At 36.0% G+C, this 26,422-nt stretch overlaps 1 protein-coding gene across 12 annotated transcripts in view; it reads left to right on the top strand.

Annotated features, from left to right (window-relative positions):
• LOC128867340 (ryanodine receptor) overlaps positions 1-25,088 on the top strand; it is an 87,647-nt gene extending 62,559 nt beyond the window's left edge. For 4 of the 12 annotated variants that reach the window (XM_054108481.1, XM_054108477.1, XM_054108482.1 and 1 more), the window contains exons 24-33: positions 4,933-5,070; positions 5,254-5,540; positions 8,513-10,610; positions 10,887-10,999; positions 11,682-12,024; positions 12,252-12,552; positions 17,823-17,933; positions 18,003-18,422; positions 21,851-22,052; positions 22,159-25,088. In XM_054108481.1, the coding sequence (XP_053964456.1) occupies positions 4,933-5,070; positions 5,254-5,540; positions 8,513-10,610; positions 10,887-10,999; positions 11,682-12,024; positions 12,252-12,552; positions 17,823-17,933; positions 18,003-18,422; positions 21,851-22,052; positions 22,159-24,832 (6,687 nt within the window). In that variant the 3' untranslated portion in view covers positions 24,833-25,088. Of the gene's footprint in view, positions 1-4,932; positions 5,071-5,253; positions 5,541-8,512; positions 10,611-10,886; positions 11,000-11,301; positions 11,412-11,681; positions 12,025-12,251; positions 12,553-17,798; positions 17,934-18,002; positions 18,423-21,850; positions 22,053-22,158 lie in introns of all 12 variants that reach the window. The other 8 variants (XM_054108483.1, XM_054108485.1, XM_054108480.1 and 5 more) reach the window with 5 other exon arrangements.
• The last annotated feature ends 1,334 nt before the right edge of the window (positions 25,089-26,422 follow it).

Below are 26,422 nucleotides of genomic sequence, written 5' to 3'. Positions count from 1 at the left end.
TTTTGATTTCATTTCGTTTATTTTCTAAATGTCATTTCCAATTTAGTTGTTCAGCTATAGTCATACGAATATACTTTGCACTAGGAAGAATTCTTATTTCAATGTTTTTTATTTTTAGTTAATGTTTCTTAGGCTTTCTATTTGCATATATTACTTGTACCGCCTTATCTACCCATTTATCGAGCCGTGGGCATTTATTATTTTTTGAAGAATGTCAGTATTTTTTTTTTTCGATTTTATCTTATGGCGGTGTTATCCGCGAATGTGGATATCATGCAATTGTTGTTGAAATAGGTATATCTGCTGTGAAAATCAAGTACAAGGCAAGTCCCAGCATTCTGGGCTTATGCAGTAGTCTTTTATGCCACAGCCTGTCAAAGGCTTATGCAATGTCTAGGTAGACAGCTACGCAGAATCTTTTATTATCCATATGTATAATTTAATATTTCGTTTATAACTCTGTGGACTTGCTGCACAGTTCAATGAGGTCGTCTAAATCCAAATTGGTGACTTGGTATTATATTTGTCTAATCTGAGAGGCGTGGAAGTGTGCTTAATATGATGTTAAATATTTGTCATATGTATGATAATTGCTGCGGCCGTGGCGGAATGGGTCGGAGAACATAAATTGGAATCTCCGTGAAACACCAAAATGAAGAAAAAGATTTTTTTAATAGCGGTCGTCACTCGGCAGGCAATGGCAAACCTCCGAGTATATTTCTGCCATGAAAAAGCTCCTCATAAAAAACATTTGCCGTTCGGAGTCGGCTTGAACTGAATGGTATCTGATTTCTGCTGGGTTACTCGCATTTACATTTTGTTCCATGTGCTGGTTGTCTTTTTCTTAAAGTGTTCAGCTAGTGTGTTTACCGTCTCTTTGTTGGTTTTTGACCAAGTCCCGTATTGGGTTTCGATGGGAGATTTGTGTGGGACTGTGTTAAATATGTTTTATGCTGGCTTTTTATCTTGGTGTTATTTTAACAATGATTTTACTTCAGTTGTTGATTTGTTGTTTTGCATTATCTTCGGGATGTTTAGTAGTTTGCCGCTTTTTATGGAGCTTAATTTTTTGCTGTATTTTTGTTTGATATACCTTTATCGAATAGATTCTTTTTGGTGAATTTTTATAGTCGGTGTCGAAAGGGTGGGGGCTTTGATGATGGAATTGTTGAAAAAAGCTATTGCTGAGTCAATTTCGTTTTCCGTTTTTAATGAAATATTCATTACCAATTGTGCTTCCAACTTTGTTGAAAATAATTCCAGTCCGTTTTATTATTATACTTACAATCTGTGTCAGAAAAATGGAACCGCGATTATTCATGGAGCATAAAAGATATATATTTGAAATTTTTTTACATGAAAGTATGTACAAAACTACAAGTCACAATTACTCAATCAGCCGTGTAGTCTCCATCGTTGTCGAGTATAGCCTGGCATCTTCTTCATGCTTTGAACCAGCTCTTCTGCGTAGCTCGTCGATAAACAGGACTAGATTTTGCGAACTTGACGCACGAGTTGCTCTAAATCATGGACTGGCCTTCCGGCAAGATGCGTTTTCATAGTTCACCACACTTTTTCAATGAGGTTGGCGTCTGGGGACTGGGAAGGTCAGTTTCTCAATGTGTTATTCTGAGAGCAGTGGTTTTGATGATGTAGGACGGTAGGATATGCTCGCCTTCTTCAGTCTACGTTCGATGGTGTTAATACTCACATCTATTACCTTTTTAGCAAGAACTGATCTTGCTTGGCATAATCACAAAGAAGGGTCCCGCTTAAAAAGTTGGACGGTCACTTTATCTTGCTTTATGTCGTCACTCGCTTCAAGCCGCGCTCGGAAAAGTCATCAACATTTTTCTACACCTTATACCGCTGATTCCAAATCACAACAAACTTTTTTTAATTTTTTAATTACTTTTGCAGCCGCGGCGTGAGATAAATTTGGCCCTTTCGAATGCGTGCATAAAAATACCACCTCAAACAGCTTCGCGTACTTCTCACTCATTTTTGTTTGGTTGCGTTTACGGGAAAGTTTCGAACGACACTAACCTGAGTTAGCACTGGCGTCGTAGCCTTTGAGTGGGATTATTATGAAAAAAAGCAGAACGAAATATATCTTGAAGCTACAAGAAAAAAATCGTTTCTTTTCTTCTAACACAGATTGTATATAGTCCTGTGAAAGTTTGTTCGTGCAGAGTTTCATTAATTGTCATTAGAAGTGGCGAATCATCCGACGATAACTCCAAACATGACTTAATTGTCAGATGGGTTTGGGGAATATTTTTAACAATGAATTATCAATTATTGTTTTTTTATAGCTTTAGTCCAATATGTCGGCTCTCCGGTGTTTATGAAATGTCCATTATTTTCTGTAATAGCGTCTAGTAATTTTCGGCCAATTGAAGTTGTCAACCTTGATCCCCAAATAGAATTTTTCGCCTGTAGGGACCACCAGCAATATATCGACTTCCCATTTAAATACATAGTCTAGATATTGGCATTTTGTAGTACTGAATTTTGGCGGAAATTTTTCTAAATTGTTTCGAACAACGTCCCATTATGCAGAACCGCTATGTACCTTGTAAAAAAAAATTGACATAATTGTATTTATGCGTACAAATAAATGTAACTTGATCAATTCCATTGCGATTTCATTTACCTCCTTCTCTATATCCATACAAAATATCTATCAAACAAATAATTTGATGCTAATTACAGTTCCTCCGGGAGCCTTGTTTTCTGGGTGATTTGTGTAGTGATGATGTAATTGGGAATATTTACAAAAGATGTATTAGTTGCATGAGTCTTGGATATTATTGTATTCCATTTGCGTTCCGAATTTAAATTTTCATTATACTTATTGACTCCATCTAGCTTCGATACCAGTATGGTTACAATATTCATCAAGGTGGCCATTTGTGTTATCAATTGTTTTGTCATAGTTTCAAGCTCGGTTAAGGGGACAGATACCTGTAAACGACCATATTTTCCCTGATTTTCATTAAAATTATTTAAAATGAAGAAATCTATATATTTTTTTTCAAAATTGGCATACAGTTTATTTATTCATTAAAATAATATAAATTTTTTTTTAATCATTTAAAATGGCGGATGTACATTCAATTCTTCCACCAAGGTCACAGCGAGGCTTCTAAATCGGCGGGCATTGTAGCATCGGCGTCAGTGACCAGAATACAAAAAAACAAAAACTTTTGTTTATTAATGTCATAATTTCTATGTGAATTAATTGTCGGCAACGTAACTATACCTCTCCCAGCGCTCGAACGCAATGAATAGAGTCGTCACGGTTGACGATCTATAACACTGCCCTGCAAATTTCAATTTTTCTGATGCGAATAAGATGTGACCTAGTGTTCCCGAAGGGAATTTTCGCGCTGAGCACGAATCCGAGTTCAAAAATTTTCCATCACGTCAGGTTTTCGAGAAAAAGGGGGTTGAAACCCCTAAAAATAGCGTATTTGGCCATTTTTCAAAAATTGTGGAGCAGAACCCTAACGTGCTACGATCTTCGTTATTGTCAGTAATTGAAGGTTGAACTTTGCTCTTTGAAATAAGCCCAAACCCAAATTGTTCGCATGCACCCTTAGAGTAGGGGGTGTACTTATGTCTACGGGGGTAGAGAAAAAAATTAACATAGGAAAATTTGAATTTGATTTTTTTTATTTCTTTTTAAATGGAATGTTTGACTTCAGATTTGTAATCAGCGACACTAAATACCTTAGGAACACTGCACTTTTCATTATATCTTATCTTGGGTGTAGATAAGTTCCTATGTTCATTTTTTTCTCTACCCCCGTAGACATAAGTACACCCCCTACTCTAAGGGTGCATGCGAACAATTTGGGCTTGGGCTTATTTCAAAGAGCAAAGTTCAACCTTATATTACTGACAATAATGAAGATCGTAGCACGTTAGGGTTCTGCTATACAATTTTTGAAAAATGGCCAAATACGCTATTTTTAGGGGTTTCAACCCCCTTTTTCTCGAAAACCTGACGTGATGGAAAATTTTTGAACTCGGATTCGTGCTTAGGGCGAAAATTCCCTTCGGGATCACTAGGTCCCATCTTATTCGCAAAACCGATGCAGGGCAGTGTAATATAAGAAATATGTACTTAAATTTACGTTCTAAAAAATTTTTGACATATTCTTAAAGGATTATACCTGTATTAACATTTTATGATTTTTTCCAAATTTTACAGGTATCTGTCCCCTTAAATCATCGTGATGTGATGTGAGGTACTAAATGCATTTGTTAATGTTTTCGTTGATGTTACTCGTGCATAAGAAACGCCTGGTATAAATGTTTGATTTGTGTTAGTACCGAAATTTACCTGGCGGTGGCATTATTGCCTTGTTCTTGTGCAGTGTGAATTTCTTTTTTGCGTAGTGTCGGATATCCTTGTATTTGGAGTTTTTTGTAGATTTCGCAGCCTCTATAATTAGCTATATAGTTTTTGCCACAATTAGCACATTTAATATTGTCTGTTTCCACCTTTATCTTAATTTTACACATACTAGTTTAGTGTTTGCCAGCACATTTCTCATCTAGTATGCAATAGTTTTGTGCAATAATAAATTGTTCTTTTTTGACGCGACGGCTCACAATTAACTTTACAGTTAATGGCTTATAATGCATATATCTTTCTTGTTTTCGTTTAGTTTTAGAATATGTTATTCATGACCTAGTTCAAAAGCTCATTTTTTATATCTTCGATAGAAGTCGAGTGATGCATGTTTGGCAATATTAAAATTATAGCCATCAACTATAAATGTGTATTTCTTGTAGACACAGTATTTGCATATGTATTAATGTAGTAGTTATGATACATTTATGCATACCTTGTAAATTGAGGAAAATATAATCCATATGAAAGACATTATATAATATTTAAAATTATTTAATCTCTAAAAGGAACGTGAGCGTTATAGAGATCCAGTGAGGGAATGCTTGAAGGCTTTAGTTTCTATTGGTTGGCGCATTGAACAGTCGGACATCGATGCTCCACTCAATCACCGGGGATCAACACGTCGTCAATCCAAACCACAAATCGTATGTACACAATGTTTTGCGTAAACCTTGATTGGCTTCTTAACTAATTTACCTTACCTTTTTATAACCTGCTTTCCCTTTTTATGTATTTTTATCCGAATTCTGCCTGATCCGAAACTCCACCTAAACCCAATCATCTAAATTTACTTGTTTTCAACATTGTGGACCCTTTCTCAAAACTAGAATGATTTTCAGAGTGAAGGCAGTGCGTTTAATTATAACCCACATCCAGTTGACATGACAAATCTAACACTAAGCAGAGAAATGCAGAACATGGCCGAACGTCTAGCTGAGAACTCGCACGACATATGGGCTAAGAAAAAAAAAGAAGAGCTGAATTCTTGTGGTGGAGTCATACATCCACAGCTCGTTCCATATGACTTATTGACAGATAAAGAAAAAAAGAAAGATCGTGAACGTTCGCAAGAATTCCTAAAGTATATGCAATATCAAGGCTATAAATTACACAAGTAAGTATGCAACCATATTACTAAAACATAATTATTCTTGTTAAAAATATATGGTATGTGGAGCAGTATAATCTTATTTCATAACAGTAAGCGATCGCCGTAGCCGGTTGGCTTGGCGCGTGACTACCATTCGGAATTCGGAGTACATAGGTTTGAATCTTCGTGAAACACCAAAATGAAGAAAACATGTTTTTCCGTTACGCCACTTGGCAGGCAATGGCAAACCTCCGAATATATTACTGCCATGAAAAAGCTCCTCATAAAAATATCTGCCGTTCGGAATCGACTTTAAATTGTAGGTTCCTCCATTTGTGATAACAACAACAAGACGCACGCCACAAATAGGAGGAGAAGGTCAGCCAAAAGCTCAAAATGGGTGTAAGCGAAAATTATATATATTTATAAGTACAGGATCCAATTAATATGCCCCTGTTAATACAGTGTTGTGCGAAAAGTTAAAAGGTTTTGCCAACGGAGTATGGTAAATGGACTTCAAAGGAAAATATCAGTCATATGCGTTTTTAAAGTTTACTAAGGAAGATTAAAGTTTACCCTTCTCGGTACGATGGCATACGAAATCACAATTTTTTGTAACATTTAATTTCCTAACATCTTCAGAATGACGATTTATAATGGTTTAACACGTGGTATGCATTTGCTTTTCATAAAAGTTCGGCACATATTGCTGTGTAGAATAACGAAAATCAATCTAATATTTAATGCATTTTTCATATAATATATCATATCATTTAAGGAGAAAATTGCCTGTTAAAATATCTCTACTACGCTCATATATGTATGTAGTTATTGGGCATATGCAAATTTATTATTTTAATTGGGTACAAGTATATACAGTAGGTTCTGTTTTTATGCGGCTTTTTTTATGCGGTTTTGAAATAGTGCGGTTTTTTTTAATTAAAAAATGCGTGTCGACCTATCGGGAATTGTACATATAAACAAGATTCTAAACCAGCTAAGCAAAAACTCAACACAGATTACATCAGAAATGCTAACCCTACAAGTATGGAACCGCCTGCATAACCATCTAGGTCAGACGTGTACATTTCCTCAAGTGACGAAAGTGATTTTACGCCAAATCCTAAAGGAATGCGCAACATGTGGGTATTGTCTGATTCTATTTCTGACGTAAATTTATTTTTCGATTCTGACGTTTCTTAAATAAAGATATAATTTTCAAAAATACAATATTTTGTTTATGCGATTTTATTTGATTATTTCAGATTCATGCGGTCTATGGAACGTATCTATAGTTATAATATGGGACTAGTGCCCTTTTTTTATGCGATTTTATTACATTATTTCAGATTTATGCAGTTCTTAGCACTTGTGAAACGTATCTATAGTTTTACTATAGAACTGGTAGCTTTTTTATGCTGTTTCTTGCGGAACGTATCTACCGCATAAAAACAGAATCTACTGTATTTGCTTGCATACGACAACACTCTCATTGTGGCATCCCCCTGTTTGAAATCATTGTCACAAAATAATGGAAAATTAAAAATTTTATCGAATCGCACATCGTTTGAAATTGATACCCGTCTTCGTTTTTCTAGAGCCTGCTTTTGTAATCCCAGTTATCCCAATTATCATGTTGCGGGTGCCCAGAAGCTATATTTTCTGCTGCATTATACACAAGCTGTGGAATTATTCTGATAATTATGTCCTCTACAAATCCTGAAGACAAGCCCAATGGGAGGAGGGAGGTGGCATCGGTGGCATGTGCCCCGATGGAGTTTGCATCAACTGATTGCCAACGGTCATCTAATATTATAATGCCCGCTCAAGCGTCGATGTCGTAGATGCAATCGCAATCATAATACGTTGCATTCTGCTGTATTATTATATAAGTAGATCCAGCTCGTTAGCTATCTAACGCTATATGCAAATGCCATTGTATCGATCTCTTACTTTGAGCGGAAGCGTGATTTGATCTTTTCAAATCACCAGCAGACGCCGATTCGCTAAACTCAACCTAAACGATGCTACGGGAAAATCTCAGTGATGTGTCAATATCCAATTAGCATTCTTAAAATTCCAACTTCCAATAATCGGTAGTAATGTTTTTCTATTCAGTTTTATACAAAGAAGTATTCATATTAAAAGTTGTATATCGGTCTACTTGATAAATGTCAAAGATGACATAAAAAAGGTACCGTCTAAAAATTATTCACTACCGACAACTAGCGCCACTTTTGAAAGACGATTTACTGTCATCGAAGTGCTCATTGGGCACTGCTTAATAAACAAGTATGGTATGCAAAAAGGCTTAATGCGTCTTTCCAAGAATGCTATAGCAGTTGTAAAAATTGTTAAGAAGAAAAAAAACAATCTCTCATCTCAGGTGCTGTCCCACTCTGTTTTCATTACATATCACTGTGTGAACGGTGTCAAAATTTAAGCAATGGTCTTTAATCTGCATATGAAAGCGCATTTGACAATAGAGCTTATTTAAATCCTGTGGCATAACGTCTCCGCAAAAGTTTAAACAAAAGAAGTGTAATCAAGGGCAGCACCAGATAATGTCTAAAACAGGAATCTAATTGAAACCAATTGATTTTTAGCATTGCGTATGTCGCTAGTCGCTAGTTTTAGTATAGAAGTTTCTGCTTTTCTATTTTAAATGCTATATAGTAGCACCGTTAAAAGTCTCGAAGTTATATGCAACCACTAGACAATAAACATGTCAGTTAAGTCTTTAATATTCATTGAATTTTAAAATTTTTTTTATATGCTCTTTCAAGAATTAAAAATGCTAAGCATATTTTTGTAAATAGCTTATCCAAAGCAATTTTTTAGGGTGACAAATGGCGACATTTATCTTTTTCTTCCACACACATTTGTATGCCATGTATTTATATTAAATTTATTTCACTAGACTTGCTCCAAGTCATCTATGAATGTAAACATGTACCGATGCGATGTATGTTTTAATTTACATTTATATTTCATAGGCCGTCTAAAGGTGGGGTTACTGAAGGTGAAGGAGGTGCCACACAAGCAGCCGTGGAGCTCCGCTTCTCGTATTCTCTTCTTGAAAAACTAATCCAATATTTAGATCGAGCAACAATCAATATGAAGTTGCTTAAGCCATCGACAACCTTTAGTAGACGAACTTCCTTCAAAACGGCTTCGCGAGATATTAAGTTCTTTTCCAAAGTTGTACTCCCTCTAATGGAGAAATATTTTTCAACACATCGCAACTATTTTGTTGCGATGGCAACAGCAACAAATATAATTGGAGCAGCATCTTTAAAAGAAAAGGAAATGGTTGCATCTATATTTTGCAAATTGGCATCGCTTCTTCGTAATCGGCTAAGTGCTTTTGGTCCCGATGTAAGAATTACTGTTAGATGCCTCCAAGTATTAGTGAAGGGCATAGATGCTAAAACTCTAGTGAAAAATTGTCCAGAATTCATAAGAACTTCTATGTTAACATTTTTTAATCAAACTGCTGATGATCTTGGTAATACTATTCTCAACTTACAAGAAGGCAAATATAGTCATCTTCGAGGCACTCATCTTAAAACATCGACTTCATTAGGCTATGTCAATCAAGTAGTACTACCAGCATTGACCGCTATGTTTGATCATTTAGCTGCTTGTGACTATGGTAGTGATCTTCTATTGGACGAGATACAAGTAGCTTCTTACAAAATATTAGCTGCCTTATACCATCTCGGTACTGATGGCACTCTAACACATGATCGTAAATATCTTAAAACCGAAATAGAGCGGCACCGACCTGCTCTGGGCTCATGTTTGGGTGCATTCAGCTCATGCTTTCCTGTAGCGTTCTTAGAACCCCATCTCAACAAGCATAATCAATACTCACTACTTAACCGCATTGCTGACCATTCACTAGAAGCACAAGATATAATGGTGCGAATGGAAAGTTGTATGCCGAACTTAGAAACAATTCTTGGAGAAGTTGACCTCTTTGTTGAATCGGAAAAAACATATAGCGATGCACCACATATAATAGACGTCATTCTGCCCTTACTCTGCTCTTATCTTCCATTTTGGTGGGCACAAGGGCCGGATAACGTAAGCCCCACTAGTGGCAATCATGTGACTATGGTAACCGCAGATCATATGAACTCACTTTTACGCAATGTTTTGAAAATGATTAAAAAAAATATTGGCAATGATAATGCCCCCTGGATGACAAGAATCGCTGCGTACACCCAGCAAATAATTATTAACACTTCTGAAGAGTTACTAAAGGACCCATTCTTGCCATTAGCAGAACGTGTGAAAAAGCGAACAGAAAACATGTTCCATAAAGAAGAAAGTATGCGCGGTTTTATTAAATCAGCCACAGATGACACCTCCCAAGTTGAAACTCAATTACAAGAAGACTGGCAACTTCTTGTGCGGGATATTTATTCGTTTTATCCACTTCTTATTAAATATGTCGATCTGCAGCGCAACCATTGGCTTAAAGACAATATCCGAGAAGCAGAAGATCTGTACAATCATGTTGCTGAAATATTTAACATATGGTCCAAGAGTCAGTATTTCTTAAAGGAAGAACAAAATTTTATATCGACTAACGAAATTGATAATATGGCGCTTATTATGCCAACGGCAACAAGACGATCCGCTATTACTGAAGGAGCACCCGTAACTGGAGGCAAAGTTAAGAAGAAGAAGAAGAATAGAGACAAAAAGCGGGATAAAGATAAAGAGGTACAAGCAAGCCTTATGGTGGCTTGCTTGAAGCGTTTACTTCCAGTTGGATTAAATTTATTTGCTGGCCGGGAGCAGGAGCTTGTGCAGCATTGCAAGGACCGCTATTTGAAAAAAATGCAAGAATACGACGTGATCGAATTCGCTCGAAACCAGCTGACCTTACCTGACAAATTAGATCCTTCAGATGAAATGTCATGGCAACATTATCTCTACTCAAAGCTAGGCAAACGAGAGGAGTTCGCAGATGAACAAGCACTAGAAAAAGCTTCTAATCAAAATGATAAGAACAAGGATAAAACCCAAGAAACTGTGGACCGAATAGTAGCTATGGCCAAAGTTCTTTTTGGATTGCACATGGTAAGGATAGAGTTTTACTATACTGTTTGGATTGCATATGGTAAGAATATACTTATATGCATTTATTGCTTGGTGTACGAAAAATATAAATATGTAAAATTTAAATAGAATTAAGACAAAGACAATTTGATTTCTTTTTTGATATATTTTTAATTTTAACATTTTTCTTGATTATTTTTCACATTATCGCGAAACAACATCAACATCACACTCTTAATTGCTCTGATTGACAATTTATAAAAATTATTGAAATCTCGGACCTCACCACATTTACAGATTGACCATCCCCAACAACAAAGCAAGAACGTCTACAGGAGTGTTGTATCCATACAAAGGAAACGTGCCGTTATTGCATGTTTCCGCCAGACATCTCTACATTCTCTACCCAGGTTTTTACAAAATGAGAACAGTTTTCGCTTGTTCAATACATTAACAGTCACAATGCTCATAGATGAACAGTGTACACGTAGTCGATAATCTAATGTCTTGGAAGGATTTAAGATACTTCTTTCATTTTCACTTCATTTGTATAGTATTTCATTGCTTCCATTTCTTTCGTATTATTACTTGTATATTTTCTATAATTTTGTTACAAATTAATTTTCCGTACTAACCCCAAATGTATGGTGCGTAGTCTTTGTAATGCTTTAACTAGCTGATACCGTGTATTGTGTCCTTAATTCCTTCCTAGGCATCACGTCCTAAGCAAAGAAGCAAACGTTGGAATTCGAAAATTACATTGGCCCGACGCCAGGCAGTCATATCCAGCTTACGCGCTATACATCTTTATCGCATGAGCAGGTACACTCCCACCTGTTGTTTGTTGCCCCAAGCATATTCGAAAAGTCATTGGACAAATTACTCTTACATAAAAATCTATATAATCTTCGGAAAGCATGATGTTTTCACACGAATGTACCAAACATACTTATATTTGTATCGGAAACTCGCTGAAATTAAATGTTTTTGTATATGCCTCAATGGAATTAACAATACTAACTGAACGTATGCATGATTAGTATATTTTTATTCAAAATTAAATCTAATTATTACTTGTATTTACGTTAACAGACATCGGGCATGCAATATCTTTGCACGATCATACTATGAACAATGGCTTCAAGAAGAAAATGTAGGGCAAGAGATAATGATTGAAGATTTAACACAGACATTTGAAGAATCAGAGAAATCGAAGAAAGATGAGGAAGAGTCTGAAGGTAAACCAGATCCTCTAACACAGTTGGTTACCACGTTTTGCCGGGGAGCCATGACCGAACGAAGTGGGGCATTGCAAGAGGACTTGCTTTACATGTCGTACGCACAAATAGCAGCAAAGTCTTGTGGAGAAGAAGAAGAAGAAGGTGGAGATGAAGAAGGAGGCGGAGAGGGTGGTGAGGAAGGTGCCAGCATACATGTAAGTCCGCATAACTAGCCAAAAAAAAACTCGAAAACAAACACTAATGGTTTCATACATATGCTTATTTAAATAAGTATTATCTATGCATGGTGCAAACTGAAGCGCACAATTGATAGCAAATGGTAATGAGCTACACTTATGTAAGGGCATATTATATTATATAAAGAAACGTGGTGTTTATTTGTTTAAGATAAAATGGCAACCTAAATTTAAATGATTTTCAGGAACAAGAAATGGAGAAGCAGAAGCTCTTATTCCACCAGGCGCGGCTCTCAAATCGTGGCGTGGCTGAAATGGTGCTTCTTCATATATCCGCCTCAAAAGGTGTACCATCAGAAATGGTCATGACAACTTTAAATTTGGGTATAGCAATACTACGCGGTGGCAACATAGACATTCAAATGGGCATGCTTAATCATTTAAAGGAGAAAAAAGACGTGGGCTTCTTTACATCCATTGCAGGACTTATGAATTCTTGTAGTGTATTAGATTTGGATGCATTCGAACGAAATACAAAAGCTGAAGGTATGCAAATATATGAGTACACGTATTATGTAAAAACATATGCATATAAATACACAATTAGGGTGTCTCTTAAATCGTTTGTTTTAATTTTGAGCTAAATTTGCTTTCCCACGTTTTAAATGTGTATTCATTAAAATCCATTACCTAGTAGGTTCTCAGGTGCAGGTTGGTTGGAAAGTACGAGTAGTCAAAACAAAAATAAAATAATGCTCCACCGAATTTAATATATGTACATACATATTCCAATGATCATCCATTAGTTTTATACCCATCTCTGTAATGTTGTTTCGGAAGCTTTGAAAAAAACCTGTGACACAGCTAAAATAGGTTTTTCATCCGACTAAAAACGCTTTCCACGAAAGAAGTTTTCATGTTTCTGAAGAAGTAATAGGTGGAGAAGAAGTGAAAGCTGGCAGCTAGTGGGTGTTCAAGCAATTCGTCACACAAATAAAATGCGTCACAGACAAATGGTGTTGGTGCACTTTTTACGTTTTCCAACTTCATTTTTTGTGCAACCACGTTTAACTCTAAAGACCACAGTTGAAATTGAAGGACTCGGTTCTTTTAACACTTTCGTCATTTTATTATGAATTTCTGTTGCTGATAAACGTTCGCAAATTAACGCTGTTCGGTTATTGCCGTTGTAAAAATACACTGAACTTCAAGTGGATTGCAAACAAATACTGAATTGAAAACTCAAAATAATTTTTTTTATATTAAAAATTAAAATGGCGCATAATTTGGAGGAGGCGCATCAATCTTGACACCTGTACAAATTAATATGTAGATCTTGCTTTCAATACTTTTCAACCAATCTGTATACATAGAAACTTCCAAGGTTAAATATGTGAATAAAAGACAAGAATCAAATCGGTGACCTCAGAAATGTAAAGTTAAAAGTCAATAACATTCGTAAGCATAGAAAATTAATAATTTGAAAAATAAAAGCCAGTCTGGGACTTCAAACTGGAGTAAATTTCAAGTTTTCTTATATAAGAGATGCCCTAATATATGCCACATATGTGTGCACGAGTATGTATTTATCAATATTTAATTAAGAATATTGAGGACAGAAGCTGTTCCCTACACAAACCCTTCCAATCCCCATTTTAATTAACTCACAAAAATGTGCACCTGTTTGTAAATATTTGTAGATGTGTAGGTACATAAACAAAGCCTGATGGTTGCATTTGCGATACTCATGCAAAATATTCCCATAAATGTCAACATATAGGAAACTTATGCTTTCGGCCTAGAAAAGAAATTAGGGAAACCTAGAGTTTGATAATTTAAAATGATACGTACAGATCTTACGTTTTTTTAAATAAAATGAAATTAAAATGCAGCCAGCAAATATAGCAGAACACTAGTTATTATGTATATCGTATCAGATGTCGAAAATGAATCCAACTCATTCACACAGAATAAGGACTGATTAAATTCTAGTTGTTATGAGAGAAAGCCAAAGAAACGCAGTAATTAATTCAATTGCACAATTGATCGCCAGTAATAAGCATTTGGCTGAAATCCGAGAGGCTTATTAATTATTTTATTAAATATAATTTTAGCCTTTTTTCATTCAGTAACCACTACTGTTTATTTTCCCCTTTTGTCGTTTCGTCTCTACTTCAGTTTTCGTTCGTAATTTATGATTCATTCATAATCCAGGATTACCGATAGAGAAATTTTATATGGATTGAACGCGATTCCGGCGGATGAGTTTAAAAAATGTTTCCTGCAGTGGAGGGACCGCTACCAGCGGTGTATTGACGTTCAAGGGTCCTATTTTGAAGAATATTAGTTGTATAAGCCAAAAGGTTTAATAAAACTGCTTAAGGGGGGAAGCTGGTCTAGAATTTTGAAAAAATCGAAAAATTTTTTTTTGTCTTAAAAGGTGCTTTAGGGTCTTAGAAATAATATACCAAATGAGGGATGCCAGCAAAAATGTCTAAATGCCCAAATTTTTCATTCGACGGCAGTGCCTCGCAGGTATGCCCCGAACGCTACTTACAACTTTAAACGCGTTTTTCTCGAAATCACTTTTTTTAAACTGGCCGAAGACATAACTCGAACAAATCTTTACCGATTCTTACGAAATTTTGACAATACATTCGAAATACCTTTCTCCGGAGACGTACGTAGGATTTTTTATTTATATTACATAGTTTTTTTTTTTAATCAACAATTTTATGTCGTTCTTTATAGTGAAAATTGTAACTTTTTGTTCAAACGTGCACCATTTCGCGAAAAAACAAAATATCGAAAAAATCCTACGTACGTCTCTTTCTGTTGTTATATAGAAACTAAAAAAATTTTATTTTTTGATCCAGGACAAAAATTAAGGAGTTTACGTCTTCGGCAATGGACCCACTAGAAAAAAAGGCGCCTTAGGAGAACTGCTGGACAGCGGCCATTTTGAAATTAATTCAGACGAAAAATTTTGTATTTGTACCATGAAAGCTATATTATTAAACCAATTTCACAGATTTTTGATTGATTCCTTTGTTGAGTCAAAATAAATTCATAAAATATGCTCATTTTTTGCGCTCTAGACCAGCTTCCCCCCTTAAAAAAATAAGGCTCATTACTTTTCAATCAAACCATATACAGTGGCTCACAGCTTATTTCGTGTGGCTGTATGTTAAACTAAAGAATTGTAAAATTATTTTTATTTGATTTACTTTAAAAAAAATTTAAATGCACAATCAAAGATAAATTATTTCTAATTACAAACATGTATAAATGCATTCAAATTTTTTCTGCTTTAGTAGAATATTTACAACAAAAACAGAATACTAGGTAAATTGACGTCACAGCTTATTTCGTGTGTTCACTTTTACCGTTATCGGCGCCAGTAAACCGGTTAGCAATTATAAGAAATTTGTTTTGCATAGTATATTAGATTATATCCTTATTTAGTTTACACATTGAAAGTAGTCGGTTGTCCAGCTTAATTTAAAAATACCGTGATGGGTCGTCGTACGTCGATTGAAAGGCGCGAATTAGTGATTACGCATTACAAAAATGGAAAGTCGAAGAAAAAAATTGCTCAAATTGTTAATTTAAGTACTTCCACAGTACAGTGCATTATTCAACGCTTTTCTCGTGAAAAAAGAGTGGTTGACAAAGGCCGCCAAGCTCCAAACAAAATTTTTACAGAAGCTGATGAAAGGTGGATATTAAGAAAAATTAAAAAAGACCCATGAATTAGTGCGTCAGCTTTGACAAAAGAGGTTGAAAAAGTACTTGGTAAGTCATGTAATCCTGAAACAATAAGAAGAATTCTGCGCATAGCTGATTTCCATGGTCGTACAGCTCGAAACAAACCGTTTGTTAATGAGCATAACAGAAGATTAAGGGTGGAGTTTGCCGAAAACCATGTTAATAAAGACCAAACATTTTGGAATGACGTTATTTTCGCCGACGAAAGCAAATTCAACCTCTTTGGTTCCGATGGAAAGTTTTTCGTTTGGCGTAAGCCCAACGCGGAGCTGGACCCGAAGAATCTGCGTGGTACAGTAAAACACGGTGGGGGCCATGTAGTGGTTAGGGGCTGCATGTCAACAGCTGGTGTCGGAAACTTGGTTTTTATCGACGAAATTATGGATAAAACAGTTTATTTGAATTTATTAAAAAATAATTTACTACAAAGTGCTGAAAAATTAGGCATTCGGGACAGGTTCAGGTTCTATCAGGACAATGATCTGAAGCATAAGTCGGAATTAGTGCAACGGTGGCTTATATGGAATTGCCCTCATGTGGTAAAAACGCCAGCACAATCACCTGATCTCAATGTAATTGAGAATTTATGGAATATTCTGGATCAAAAAATTGGAAAACATAACATAAGCAACAAACAAGATCTAAAAACAGCATTGCAAGTGGAGTGGGAGAAAATATCTCCTGAATACACTGGAAAACTTGTTAGCTCCATGCAATCCCGGTTAAAAGCTGTATTAAAACAAAAAGGCTACCCCTACAAAATATTACATTAGTAAAAGTTTAATAAATTAAAAAAAAAAAACATGTTTTTTCTAGTTTGGTTAAGCACACGAAATAAGGTGTGACGTGGATTTAGTTATAATTTTGATTTTGCTGTAAATATATTACTTAAGAAGAAATAATTTAAGTTTATTTATGTATGTTTGTAACAAGAAATAATTTATCTTTGAATGTACGTTTAAGTTTTTTTTCTAAATAAAGTTTATACAAAATTATTAAACTTTTTTATTTTGATGATCGGGCACACGAAATAAGCTGTGAGCCACTGTACTTTCAACCAAAAAAGCAAGTGGATTAAATTTTACTTGAACTCTTTCCTTCTAGTAGAATTTTTGGGCATTTTCCAGACGGCCGGATTCTGAAGATTTTCGCATTCCCGCTTTTTAAACAAATTACGCATAATAATTTTCCTTGCATTATAATTATGCAGCCAGTTAGCTTTTTGTATATTCATTCCCTAGCATTATATTATTCCATTCCTCTGCTCCACTCAATACTTATAGCGTAACTACTACAATGGTTTACATTACGCACTCTTTCCGAGAGTTCCGGAGACTTGCATAACGAGAGACTGATTGGTTCTTCAACATGAAATAAAGTAGACTGTTTTTTTAATATGAAATTATCCCGCTGAAAGGCTGGCATGGGAAGTTAACAAATGTTTTTATTATTCGGGGAGAGAGCCCACCTAACAGTTTTAATATTGGCAGTAGCAAGACACTTCAAGAAAAATTGATTCTTAAGGTGGCATGATTTTCCAAATATTTAGGATAAGCCCACGCCTTTTACCTTTGTTTACTGTTTTTAATAGAGGCGACTCTTCGACCTTCCAACTTGCAATGTTACCAATACTTATAACATATATCTCGTATACGTCGTCTTAGAAACTAAGGTGTTGATGTAGCTTCTTAACGGAATTGCTAAATTATAATGTGTCTCTGAAGGCAGGAATTATATTTTAATTAAATTTTTGTATCATATTTCAAGTAAATAATTGCGTTTTACCTATGACTATCAAAATCATAGGCAGACAAACGCCCATATATTAATTTTATTTGACATCAACTGTATATTTACATATATGTATGCTATGCTCTATAATTTGAAAACAACGTGCGTATCTCATATATCCACCTACACCTTCGTCCTGGCCTTGGTTAATGATTTCGCGAACAAACCAAAAATACCACGCATGCTCCTACCATCCCCAACCTAAACACACTATTAAAAACTTTGCAACAAAGAGTACATTCCAAGTGCGGGCGCAGGTCTTGGCGTAGGCTCGGAAGGCGCTGCAGGCGAGAAAAACATGCATGATGCTGAGTTCACGTGTGCCCTATTCCGTTTCATTCAACTTACATGCGAAGGCCATAACTTAGGTGAGTACAATTAAATAACACACATTTAATAAATCTTATTATTAAAATAAAAAACGAAAATATTTCCAGACTGGCAGAACTATTTGCGTACTCAAGCAGGCAACACTACTACAGTCAATGTTGTAATATGTACAGTCGATTACTTGTTACGACTACAAGAATCTATAATGGACTTCTATTGGCACTACTCGAGTAAAGAGATCATTGATCCCGCTGGAAAAGCTAACTTTTTCAAAGCGATTGGTGTGGCAAGTCAAGTTTTTAATACCTTAACTGAGGTAATTCAAGGTCCATGTACATTGAATCAACAAGCTTTAGCCCATTCGAGATTATGGGATGCGGTTGGCGGCTTCCTTTTCCTCTTCTCACATATGCAAGATAAATTGTCAAAACATTCTAGTCAAGTAGACTTACTGAAAGAGCTGCTGAATCTGCAGAAAGATATGATCACGATGATGCTTTCTATGCTGGAGGGCAACGTGGTTAATGGTAAGTGGACTTTTCACTATTAAATAATAATTACCTAAGGTTATAAAACTTGGGTAAAAATATACTTTTGTTTATGAGAATGATAATTAGAGTAAATAAAAGTAAAAGCAGAAAAACGTTAAATTTTAACAAACTACTCAGTGAGAGGCTGTGACATTTATATGACTTTATTTAAGTTATTTTACGATAGGGGTCTTTTATAGTTTTCCAGTAACTACGGGTCTAACTAGAACAAACAGGTCATGTGTAAAATATTAAAGATTATGAAAGGAATGTAACATCGTTCAGATGTCTGCCAATAATTCTGCTGCATAGATCCGGCCATAGATTAGGCAGCCACCGTAGGCGAATCGGTTGGTGGGTGATTACCATTCGAATATCCGTGCATGAAACACCAAAATAATAGAAAAAGTATTTTCTAATAGCGGTCGCCCCTCGGCGGGCAATGGCTAACCTTCGAGTGTATTTCTGCCATGAAAAAGCTCCTAATAAAAAACATCTGGGGCCAGCTTGAAACAGTCCCTCCATTTATGAAATAGCATCAAGGCACACGCCACAACTATATGTATATATATTACATATATATAAAGATCCGGTTCATTTGAGCAATGAGGTTATGGAAGGGGGAAACGATGCTTTGTGGTTTATTGGCATAGACTTGTAGCCTCAAAGAAACCCGCAAGTCTAGCGATCTTGGGGGCAAGTTCACGTAATTTGCGAAAATGATAACCATTCTCTTAAATCTTTTATAAGAAAGTTTTACCATTTTGGCCGACTACAACAACATGGCTGCCATAGCCTGTCAACATCGACCCGACTCTATTAGAAAACCCTACACTTACAACTTTAGTAGTTTGTTGTATGTACTATATGTACAATACAATATTTCATAAATTGATGTAACTATTGAGAAATACTTAGTTTACAAATACATCATATATACTAAAGGGTTTTTCAATTAGCGCGGGTCGATTTTGGCGCCCTGTGGCAGCCATTTTGTTTTGGTGACATCTGTCAAATCTTTTATTTATTATTCAGTTGTTTATGCCAAATCATCATGGCAAGTTACACGATTGAACAGCACGTTCAAATGATAAAACTTTATTATCAAAATGGGTGTTCATTAACGCAAACGTTGCGCGCATTGCGCCCATTTTTCGGTAGACCTGGTGACCCTTCCAATTTCTTATTGCCCATATTGAACCATATGGACCTAGACGACATGTGGTTCCAGCAGGACGGCGCTACGTGCCACACAGCAAACGCCATTTTATTCCATTTCAACATCTACCCGCCCTTATTGAAAACCCCTTTATATGTACATACAATATAAAATTATTAAAAATTCCAAAAACGGGCATTTCTTTACAAGATAATAACACAAAAAACTAATTGAAAAGCTTATTTAATTTTTTTTTTGAAAATGGAGTGAATAAGTATCCTATGTCGTAGTTAACTATCACTTTATGTCACTGCATCTTACTACAATTTTTAACTCTGCTCGACTTTTTAGAGCCCATTTTTCCACGTTTTTCTTAAAGTGCAAGTTTTTTGGGTTCATATCCGGATTCTGTGCTGGTGTTCAATAAGCTTTCTACACAATGATGATAGATTAGATTTGGCCATCCCCTACGGTGAAAAAAAAAACAAAATGATAGATAGAGTACCTTCGACTGTATTACCTACATTGTGTAAAATAAGTACCCGGAATTTAAAAAAAAACACATTTTTTCATATTATTCATCATTATTTGTTGGATCGCCTTCAAAATAGGCTCCTTTTGAGCCGATACAAATATTCCAACGAACAACCCAGTCATCCATGGCCCGCTGGTAGGCCGGCGCCGGAATGGCCTTCAGCTCCTTTAGCGAATTTTTTTTAATGTCTTCAATCGACTCAAAACGCCTTCCCCGAAGTGGCAATTTTAGTTTTGGGAAGAGAAAAAAGTCACTGGGTGCGAGATCTGGCGAATACGGTGGCTGTTCGATAGTATTTATTAAGTTTTTGGTCTTGTATTCGCGTACAATCAAGGCTCGGTGCGATGACGCGTTGTCGTCGTGCAGAATCCACGAATTGTCCTTCCACAATTCGGGCCGTTTACGGCGAATGGCTTCACGTAAACGCCTTAAAACGGATAAATAATATTCCTTATTAACCGTTTGGCCCTCTGGAAGGAACTCAGAGTGCACCACGCCTTGGTAATCAAAGAAAACCGTGAGCATAACCTTCACTTTTGACCGGCTTTGGCGTGGTTTTTTTGGATACGGCTCGTTCTCGAAGCGCCATTCAGACGATTGCTGACTGGTTTGCATATCATACTCGTAGACCCATGTCTCATCACCAGTTATTATGCGTTTCATGAACGTAGGGTCCGTATTAGCTCGGGAAACCATGTCTTCAGAGACCTCCTTCCGATGCTCTTTTTGCAAAAATCCATAGTAAAATTCGCCAAGTAAACAAAAGATCAACTCACTTTGACTGCAGAATAAAACACACTAAGTAATAGATCCCGTTCTAATAAGGCTTGTGCATTCAAGGACATGTGTACCAACATGAAAAAACCAAATTTGAAGTGTCAGGTATTCCCGGGAGAGTTTAAATTATAAATTCCGGGTACTTATTTTACACAATGTATATGCCTTTGACATGTATAAATGAGCAATAACACTGCGAGTTTTGTTTTTAACATCACTATCCTCTCTAAAACTATCACCACACGATGTACCCATGCAGAGGTGTGGCCAACGTCAGATCATTAACCGACTCTCAGCGATTTTGAAGGACTCAGCTGATTTGGTTCTGTAAAGAAGTTGTGACGATGGTTTGTTGACGATAAAACTTAGATTGGGTTGGGGTGATATTATATATAAAAAATCATCAACAATTTTTCCAGCATAAATTGAATAATTTTTTGGCGTTAACGAATGCCTACTTGCAAAAATTAGGACTAACTATTAAAACTTTTGGTTTTATCGAGCATAACTGCTCTAGTCTAGTTTCTTAAGAAAAACTCTTATGGGAAAGAACCACCCCATACTCACCGCTCAATCAGATATTAACGAACCGCTAGAATGTTTTCCTTAATTTAAATATTTATTTATTTAAACAGGAGTCATAGTAGCCTGTTTTGCGTTCTAGTATCATAGGTTGCAAAGATGAAGAAAGTGGCTAGTAAAAATGCCTCTCTCTGACACTTTGAAAGAATGGTATCTTTAGTTTTCGAATTTTTGAAGAGTATTTAAACTAGATACTTATATCTAATATTTTTTGGTAGCAAATTAATGCCAAGCACTGTGAATACTTGAAATAAGTTAAAAAATAAATAAACTAACGATTTATGTATTTGCAATTAAGGAACGATGTTCTTCCTTTAAAAAACTCTTTCTTGACAAACTGCATTTATTAGACGAAATTCAATCCAATTACAGGTACTATTGGAAAACAGATGGTAGACACGCTGGTTGAGTCAGCAAGCAACGTTGAATTAATTTTAAAATACTTCGATATGTTTTTAAAATTAAAAGATTTGATTGAATCTCCAAGCTTCGCTGAAATCGATTTAAAAAATGAGGGTTGGGTGACGCCAAAGGACTTCAGGGACAAAATGGAGCAGTCAAAGAATTACACACCGTGAGTTAATATAATATAAACTAATAATTAATATAAAATATTGTTTTATTTCTAATATCTTGTTTATTTCTTTATTATAATATATTATTTTACGATATTTAAACAGGGAGGAAATGGATTTTCTTTTGGCATGCTGTGAACGTAATCACGAAGGCAAAATTGATTACGGCGACTTCGTTGATCGTTTCCATGAACCATCAAAGGAGATCGGCTTCAATTTGGCTGTATTGTTGACCAACTTAAGTGAGCATATGCCTAATGAGCCCCGTTTAGCCAGATTTTTAGAGACTGCTGGGTCGGTGCTTAATTATTTTGAACCTTTCCTGGGTCGAATTGAGATTTTAGGCAGCTCTAAACGCATTGAGCGAGTGTATTTCGAAATTAAGGACTCAAATATTGAACAGTGGGAAAAGCCACAAATTAAAGAATCCAAACGCGCATTCTTCTATTCCATAGTCACTGAGGGTGGTGACAAAGAGAAGTTGGAGGCATTTGTAAACTTCTGTGAAGATGCTATTTTTGAAATGACACACGCTTCAGGCTTAATGGCTACTGATGACGGTGGTAGCAATGTGAAGCGTGACACTGCCTATAGTTCATATATGAGTGAAGAAGAGGAAGAGAGGGCAGCAAGAGACCCCATTCGCCGAACCGTGCAAGCCATTAAAGATGGACTTAAATTTGTAATACATATGTTGAGTCCATCCAATATTAAGCATCAAATAAGTGTAATGCAAACCAAGTCGATTCCGGAATTGATCATTGGATTCTTTAAATTAATATTTTACATGTTTTATTACACTGGCTATGGCAATTTCTGTGTAGTTCGATATATTTTTGGAATACTTATGAATCTAATGCGTGGACCGGCCCCGGAAGAAATTGAGGCTCCACCAATAGAGGAAGAACCATTTGGAAGAGCTTTACCACCATTACCTATTGAAGAGCCACCTGCACCAGTACAAGCGTTTGGAGATGTAAGCAAGGACGAAAATGGGCAGTACAAAGTAACCATACGCGAATCCCCAGGCGCGGGGGAGGAGACAGGTGATTTAAATCCGGATGATGGAGGAGTCGCTGGTGATCAACCAGCAGAAGGCGACCAGTATCAACTTCAAGAGCCTATTTCTATCGTAGACTTACTAGGCGGAGAAGCAGCCAAGAAAGCAGCACAAGAACGCCAGGAAGCTCAAAAAGCACAAGAAGCAGCTATGGCTTCTATTGAAGCTGAGGCTAAGAAGTCTTCAGCTACTGCTCAAGAAACGCCTGCTGTTAATCAAATCGATTTCGCTCAGTATGCACACCGCGCCGTTAGCTTCCTTGCACGCAATTTTTATAATCTTAAATACGTTGCATTGGTTTTGGCTTTTAGCATCAATTTCATGTTACTTTTTTATAAAGTAACATCTTTTGGTGATGACGAAGAAACTTCAGGTGATGACGAACTTATACTTGGTTCAGGATCTGGTGGAGGCTTGGCAGCTTCCGGACTTGGTGGTGGTTCAGGAGATGGCTCTGGAGATGACGAAGGCGGCGAAGAAGATTTACCGGAACTTGTGCATGTCGATGAAGACTTTTTCTACATGGCTCATGTTATACGTATTGCTGCCTTGTTACATAGTTTAGTATCTCTCGCTATGTTGATAGCCTACTATCATTTAAAAGTACCTTTGGCTATATTTAAGAGAGAAAAGGAAATTGCACGCCGTTTAGAATTCGATGGACTTTTTATTGCTGACCAGCCGGAAGATGATGACTTTAAATCACACTGGGACAAATTGGTGATTTCGGCTAAATCATTTCCTGTTAATTATTGGGATAAATTTGTCAAAAAGAAGGTGAGACAAAAGTACAGCGAAACTTATGACTTCGACTCTATATCCAATCTACTTGGTATGGAAAAAAGTGCCTTCATGGCTCAAGAGAGTGAAGAAAGTGGTTTGGTGAAGTATATAATGAACATAGATTGGCGCTATCAGGTATGGAAAGCAGGCGTTACATTCACTGATAACGCCTTCCTGTACTCACTGTGGTATTTTTCATTCTCAGTGATGGGCAACTTCAATAACTTTTTTTTCGCTGCCCATTTGCTAGATGTTGCAGTAGGTTTCAAAACTCTTCGTACCATTTTACAATCTGTTACACATAATGGAAAACAGCTCGTTCTCACCGTAATGCTCCTAACAATAATTGTATATATATACACAGTAATTGCGTTTAACTTTTTCCGAAAGTTTTATATACAAGAGGAGGACGAAGAAGTGGATAAAAAATGTCATGATATGCTGACTTGTTTTGTATTTCATTTATACAAAGGCGTGCGGGCAGGAGGTGGTATAGGTGATGAGATTGGAGATCCTGATGGGGATGACTATGAAGTTTATCGTATTATTTTTGACATCACATTCTTCTTCTTTGTCATCATTATTCTTCTGGCCATTATCCAAGGTTTAATTATTGATGCTTTTGGAGAGTTACGTGATCAACTTGAGTCGGTGAAAGAAAATATGGAATCTAATTGCTTTATATGTGGCATGGGCAAAGACTTTTTCGACATAGTTCCTCACGGGTTTGATACACATGTGCAGAAGGAGCATAACTTGGCAAATTATATGTTCTTCCTGATGCATCTTATCAACAAACCGGATACTGAATATACCGGCCAGGAAACATATGTGTGGAACATGTATCAACAGCGCAGTTGGGACTTCTTCCCCGTTGGTGATTGTTTCCGTAAGCAATATGAGGATGAGCTTTCAGGAGGAGGTGGTGGTGGATAGTTTAAGCAAAACATAAAATGAAGCAAGTAAGCTGACACTAAATAATTTCAGGAGCAAAATGTAAATTATATTTAAATAATAAATTTCTGTCACACAATTTTGTATACATAAACACTTCCTTGTACACTTCATTATAACTATGTGTAAATAATTTTCCTCTACCAAACTTATTCTTGAGTTATCTATAGCCCAATAATCATTATTAATGTTTATAATAAAACTATTATTTTCTAAAGAACAAAAATGCATCTATTATGTCTGGCACAGAGGAAAAAGGAAATTTAGGTGCGACTCACTTATCATATTGTCCCAAAAGGAAAGCTCTATATAAATTAAGATCAAAAGGATCTACAACCATGAGGGGTGGTAGTAGTAATTGTTCTACATGTGTATGTACATTAAAGTTGGTAATATTACATTTTCTAAATTTCAAAATGTTTTATTCGTGACTGGATAGCAAACAAAACATCGGCACTTGTTTACGGTCAAATACGTACAGCAAGAGAAAACGAACTTAAAATGAAATGAATAACCTCCTTAAACTAACTACCATTACCATATGTATGTAGATATTGGCTTGTCATACATACACCGGCTGTGCCTATCGAATTAGTTGTGTCGTCAGAGCCCATGAATAAACAAACAAATGTAAGGAAATTTACTTTTATCGGAAAAAATGACTTGTTTCCAAAACTCTGGTGGATTACTATATAATTATTAGCAAATTCAATGCACTCTTGCCCTTTCCACAAGTGAAATAAACTGTTTTCTTCGAGCGACTCGACCATGGTATACTGGATTATGTAACATTTTTCTAGGAGTTTCCGCACAAAACCTTTCTAAAATGTTTGGATAACGTTTTTAACAATTTTTTAGGAAATACTTCGAGGGTTTATAATGCATACTTCTCGGACCGATAGTGGTCTTATACGCTCATGCATTGGTTTAGATGATAAAATACCGCTTTGCTTGAAATTGTTTAGTACGTGTTGGACAGTGGAATTCATTCTCCCAAAAGCTTTGCCAATACTTCTTTCAACAATTTTTATAATTATTTTTCTTTCTGATACACTAATTTCTTTTTCTTAGGTATCCATGTTTGCAAATTAGTACCACTTTTAAATAAAATGTGCAACTGAGTTCGCTAACCGATCAAATATAACACAAAGAATTAGAGGTGCGCGAATCCTAATAAATTAACAGATTGTGAGGTACGACTGCCTGTGGGGAAGTAGCAATATAAATGAAAGGGGTGAATTTTTCTGGGTACTAGGTTACTCATTTGTAGCATAGGTGAGAAACCGGCTTTTATCACTGGAGATGTTATCTCCACCATAACAGATTGCTGGAGAGTTAGTAAAGAGAACTTGTTTTTAGATCATAAGTATATTTATTTTAATCTTTTAAACTCCCTACCAGCTCCGATATTTCCGAGAAATATTAGGAAGACCAATTGGATCTTGTACAGGACGACCTTTATGAAATCACTTGATGAGACACCTACGTAAAGGGTAGATACAATCATCAGTCGCAATCAAGTAGTAAAAAAAACTCACCACGGAAACAAATGCCACCTTGGTGATCGCAAGA

The sequence above is a fragment of the Anastrepha ludens genome, chromosome 6 (assembly GCF_028408465.1).
Source record: "Anastrepha ludens isolate Willacy chromosome 6, idAnaLude1.1, whole genome shotgun sequence".
NCBI classification, from domain to species: domain Eukaryota; kingdom Metazoa; phylum Arthropoda; class Insecta; order Diptera; family Tephritidae; genus Anastrepha; species Anastrepha ludens.
The sequence above is the reverse complement of the archived record's forward strand: the minus strand, read 5'-3'. Positions and strand labels throughout refer to the sequence as shown.